The 5565-nt window shown below is 41.4% G+C and overlaps 1 protein-coding gene across 4 annotated transcripts; it reads right to left on the reverse strand.

Moving 5' to 3' along the window:
• Positions 1–1586: 1586 nt before the first annotated feature.
• Positions 1587–5307, reverse strand: DPY30 (dpy-30 histone methyltransferase complex regulatory subunit). Of its 4 annotated transcripts, none has more exons than XM_053382741.1 (5): positions 5121–5305; positions 4277–4344; positions 4146–4193; positions 3192–3334; positions 1587–1766 (listed from the first exon to the last, which is right to left on the reverse strand). In XM_053382741.1, exons 2-5 carry the CDS (start codon positions 4310–4312, stop codon positions 1694–1696), a joined length of 300 nt encoding a protein of 99 aa, XP_053238716.1. In that variant the 5' UTR covers positions 4313–4344; positions 5121–5305; the 3' UTR covers positions 1587–1693. The 4 variants fall into 4 exon arrangements, with proteins under 4 accessions (XP_053238716.1, XP_053238715.1, XP_053238717.1 ...); XM_053382740.1 differs by having other exon boundaries at positions 5152–5304; XM_053382742.1 differs by lacking the exon at positions 4146–4193 and having other exon boundaries at positions 5152–5307.
• Positions 5308–5565: the final 258 nt, after the last annotated feature.

Below are 5565 nucleotides of genomic sequence, written 5' to 3' on the forward strand. Positions count from 1 at the left end.
GAGAGTTCTCTGTCATCTCCTCCAGTATCACCAAAGGGGACATGTAACAATAAGATTTATATAAATATAATAAATGGAGTTTTTTTAATTCATCGGACAAAAAAAAATCCAAAAGTTTATATTTAGCAATACTTTTACTTATTATATCATAAGTTAGATCAGCGTAGTCAAATATGTCTTACTGAGCAGTGCTGGTCTCCTGATTATGGAACTTCCTCCCTAAATGGGTGCATTTATTCCCTATGTCAGTGATTTTTAAGCAGACTTTGAAAACGCTTTCCTCAAAACTGACATTTTAACACTCTGCATTTAACTGCTGCTTTTAATGATTTATTCTTTGCTGCTTGGTTTTTGTATTTACACTAATGTTGTATTTTTACTGTCAACGATCATGTTTTAACTGCAGCTGTCATTATAACATTTTAATATTTGGGTTGTGATTTTGTGATTTTTTATAATGAGCTCTTATCTCATGACCCACCCCGGTTAACCCTGAGAGGTGGCCTATGAATACCCAAGTAAATGAATATGGCTTGTGTCCACTGCCATCTAGGCAATGAAGCCTGCACTTTCTTTTAATATGTAAGGTAGTTATTACTATATTTGTTTTTGTGCTGCAATCTTTATTCTTCAGCTTGAAATCATTACTGTTCCCATTTAAGTTAGATCCATCCACCAGACAATTGTTCTTTGGACCTGGTAACTGATGCACTGGTTTGTTTGTTTTAATAAAAACTATTTAATGGGCTGTACTTCTCTGGTTCGCCAGAAGCGGCTTAGCCATGCTGGCCACGTGACCCGGAAACTGTACGCCGGCTCTCTCAGCCAATAAAGCGAGATGAGCGCCGCAACCCAAGTCGGTCACGACAGGACCTAATGGTCAGGGGTCCCTTTACCTTTACCTTACACCACTAGTGTGGTTTGAGAACAAGGTAAACCATAAAAATCTGATGCCAACTCTGCCTTAGATCCTTTATAACAATAGCTTCGACATTTGCCATGTTGTATCTTCATTGCTAGGTTTCCCTTTCCTCTACACTGTATAGTCTAGCTTAGCTAGCCACAGGATAGGACTCGGGGAAATAGTAGGGAGCTTGATGGGCTATGGGACAGTCGACCCCCTGCTCATTCTTTGGACTGTGAAGGGGAGGCCTCTCAGACTGCACAAGTCAGAAGGTTCTGCTGATGACAATCAGTTGGTTGCAGGGGGTGGGGGTGGGAAGGAAGGAATGAGAAAGGAAGCAATGAGAGCCAGTGTGATGTAGTGGTTAAGAGTGGTGGACTCCTAATCTGGTGAACCGAGTATGGCTCTCTGTTTTGTCTCTGATGTGACTGCATAACAAAAGCTGTCTGGCTCCTGCTTTCAACCTCAAGCCGCCCAAGGCTGCTGTCATCAGCTTGTGTCTGCCCTTGTTGTACCTCCTGGCCCCTCCCACTGGCAAAAAACTTTTTATTTTCGCTGTGTTGTATACTTTCCCCTTTCTTCTAAGGCTGTGCATGTATAGGCTACAGTGTCGATTTTGCTGACACAGCAGTGGTGTTAGCTCCCCATGCCGCTGACATAACTCAAGAAAAGGCTAAAGAAATTGAGCAAAAGTGATATTTTTGTTGTTGTAGGATTTATACATCAGACAGTGATTCATGGTTATTTAGCATATATACTGATCAGTCAAATGGTCCTCTGAAGATGAAATTAATTTCGGTCCTCAAACTGTGCCTTATTTTTTAACAGGTATGCTGCAAGGAATTCAATGGGATTTGGTGGTCTGAAAATAAAAAGAGAATAGTGGTTTTGTACATACCTACCAATTCAAGAATTCTTTTAACCTCAATTAAATTATAAAAATTACCCCCATAAAAGTAGTTTTAGGAATGGAATCCACAGTATGTAGTAGATTTAAAAAGACTAAAAGTACTTGAGTATTGTTTGGGATCACAAAACATTTTACTTTAATACATTACGGCGGCAGTCCTAACCCTACTTATCTGGGAGTAAGCCCCATTGAATTAAACAGAACTTAACTGAGTAGACATGGGTTAGGATTCTGCCATAAGTAGCAGGCACGTGGTAAATGTAGAGTTGCAAGTGAAAACATTTTAATTTCTTATATCATTAGCATTTTTCTCTTAATTTCATCTGTGGTAGGCTAAATTCCAAAGTTTCAAAGAATGTCAGATTTTTACAGCTGTTCATTTGATCTGCTTTTTTATTTTAACTTGGGGCAAGTGTTAAATTCCTTAAAATGGAAATGAATTCCTTAACTCCTATACTGGACTGGCATGGCTTAAAGCTGTTGAACTATAATATTACATGGTTGTTATTGGGCCTGAAAAATGAGGGGGAAATGCTTAATTTATTTACTTTAGCCTTACTATCTATCCTAATCCCCTTCTGCTTGGGAAGGGAAATGAGAGAAAACTACTCTGTACCCCTCTAGACATATGGAAACAGGGATTAAAAATATGTAGATTTAGGAATGCTTGGCTCTAGGAGCTCCCACCATCTCATCCTACAGAAATAACAGGAGAGAAGTAGTGATCCAGTAGCAGTTCATCCCCTCCCCCCCAAAAAAAAACAGGATAATGAATGCTGTGGTCTCTCATCATAGCCATGTCAAGTCAGGTTGTATTCTATTTACTACAGGCCAGTCTTGATCTCCACCCTCGTTCTTTTTAGACCTCTTCCAATCCTAGCTTTGCTAACTCTAAAATGAAACTGGATACTGTACTCATCTGCATCATGCTGTTCATAGTGCTTATCAAATTATAAGGCTGATGACCAGAGCCAGCATAACTTCTTCCAGTTTGTGTAGAAATTTTCACACTTCACACAAATGCATTAAAGTCTCATTCCCAAACACAGCAAATGTGGTGGCAATAAGTGTCAGGACTATATCAGTTCAAAATACAAGTGTGGGCTCACATGAATGAATTATTCTTCATACAAAAATGCTTGAAAAACAGCATATCAAGGGGTAAGGTCTAATGATGCAAAATGCTACATTTATTATGTGCAAATGATTATTTAGCATGCAAAATTCATTCACCTGAGCTCCTATCCACTGTTGTAAAGCCCAGCCATATATTTCCCACCTCACTTGCTGTTTGTAAGAACTAGGCCTATATAATGACTGCAAGCAGAAGTTTGTGAACGTTGTTAAGAATGAAATCATGAAAGATAAATATGTTACCTTTCTTTTGCAAGTACTGCAAGACCTTGTAGTAAGATAGGCACAACTGTCTGGTCCAGATAGGCACGTGTAGGTAGTGACTGAAGATCTACTTTCTGCTTTGATGTTTTCTCTGCACTTGCTTTCTCATTTTCCACTATTCGCTTAAAATGTAAACAAACACTAGATGAAGACAGCAATCCAGTGTTTAAGTTGAAAATATAAAGTCATGCATTTCGGGACTATCTAAAAATTGACCAAAAATCCATATGTTTTACTTATTCAGTGAAATAAGTATGTTTTCTCCAAAAAACTCCCATGCAGAACCCCCATTAAAAATGTTTGTTTCCTTGAAAATTCTGTTTGCTTACTGTGGCTCCATGAGACAGCCATTGCTGTTTCATTGCCTGATTTTTACAGATTTACAGCAAAAATGTCTAGATGAGGTGAATGGTGGTGAAATCACCTGGATAGTGAAATAAAAATTGTTTTGCACAAAAAATGCACACAAATATGCAAATACATTCAATAGGTTAACATCAATCTGAGGATCTTCATATATGCAACAGTCTTTGTAATACTAATGCCAGGATGAAAGCTTTTAAAAACAGCAAAATAAATCTCTCTCATTCTTAGCTGCACAAGCTCAGGCACTTCTATAATAAATACCTGAGATTGTAAAGTTGTATTAGACAAGCTATTCTAACACACAAGCTATTCTAATTGAGTGAAGCCCCTATCCCTAGCTTCACTCAATTTTATGAATAAACAACTTTAGCAAATTCTACTCTTTAAGTGTGTCGAGATGAGACTATTATTAATTTATTACCCACCCTTCACTCAAAGTTCCCAGGATGGGCAACAACCATTTACAATACTGTTTAAAATCTTACAATTAAGAAATACAATCACAAAAAATGGAGCAGATCCCAATTTCAACAGGGAATAGTTAACTCTAATGATAAACTTAGTTACCTCTACGTTCTCTGTAAGACCATATTCCGCATGAGGATTTTCTGGAACCTGCAAAGCATCACACAATTATAAAATATCTCTTACACACACAATCTCACTAAAGCAGGTATTGTTGGGGGTTTTGGCATTACCTGTGGCTGGCTCTCCATAATCTGTTCTGTCTCCATGATGTGTGGAAGTTAAGCAAATACGAAGTAGTCTTTGGGGGGGGGGGAACAGAAGGTTATTGATTACACTGTGACCAGTTTTAGAAACCTCTCTCTTAAGTACAGCTGATAGTTCATACGTTACCAACAACTTCCAAGTGTCTTTTGGTATGACACATTTCATATCTTCCTGTTAAGGGATTTTTTAAAATTAAAAATAAAATATCTCTTAGCAACAAGATCAAGAGGTTTGAATGTCAGTTATTTTAAGCAGAAAAGTTAATTTCTATCCAAATGTTCTGAGGGGGGAGGGGAGGAAGAGCCAGAAAAATGGGAGTGGGGTGGGGGAAGCAGGATCAACTACATGTACTGCTGTAAAAAGCAATGATACGGGGGGGCCTTTGGCCCTCCAGATGCTGCTGACCTCCACCTCCACAACAAGCACAGAAAAGAGGTAGGGATGGCAGACCAAGAGCATTTGGAGGGCCACAGATTCCCCATCCCTGTTGTAATGGCTGCGTCTTGAACTTGCGCACGTTTACTCAGCTGTAAGTTCCCGTTATTCTAATGGGTCTTGCATTACTCCAGAGTAAGCGTGCCTGCAGTTGCAGCCTATGCGTCCGTAAGGAAAAGCTTCATTCGATCGAGGAGCAACCCGATCTGCCTGCCTGCCTGCTTTTCCTTTCTTTAAGGCAACCGACCCTCGTGGCCCCGAAGGACCCCCGGAGCCCGAGCCGCAGAAGCGCCAAGAGGGCAGCAGGCGGCCCGGGACATCCATTTCCCCGCTCCCCGGCCCCAAGGCTGCCTCAGCGGAGGATGGGCGCCGCACCTCGGTCCGCGGCTCGGCAGCCCGCGCTCACCTCCGCTTAGCCGAGCGGCTCTTGGGTTCGAGGATGAAAAGCCAGCAAGAAAAAAACCACCCGTCGCGGAGCAACGAGCGAAACAATCCGCGAGACGAGTCGTAAACAAGGAACTTCGGCTGTCGTATAGCGGCGCGCCGTAAAGGAGGGAGCCGGGAAATGTCGCGCTTCACAGGCGGTAAGCGATTCGGGCCTCTAGCGCGCCTGCGTAGTGGAGAGAGCTCTCCAAGGCAGAAGCGGCGGGGTGGGGGTTCGCTTGTTTGAGAAGCTAAGGACTCTCGGTCGCAGCTCCTTCTGTAAAGGATGGGCTTTAGCGTGGAGGCTGGCTCATCGCACAAACGCTGTCCTCAGTTTCTGGCATGTGAAAATCAGAATAAAAAAAGAAGACGAGTGGTCTTGTTCGCTTCTCTTCAC

The sequence above is a fragment of the Podarcis raffonei genome, chromosome 3 (genome assembly GCF_027172205.1).
Source record: "Podarcis raffonei isolate rPodRaf1 chromosome 3, rPodRaf1.pri, whole genome shotgun sequence".
Lineage (NCBI taxonomy): Eukaryota > Metazoa > Chordata > Lepidosauria > Squamata > Lacertidae > Podarcis > Podarcis raffonei.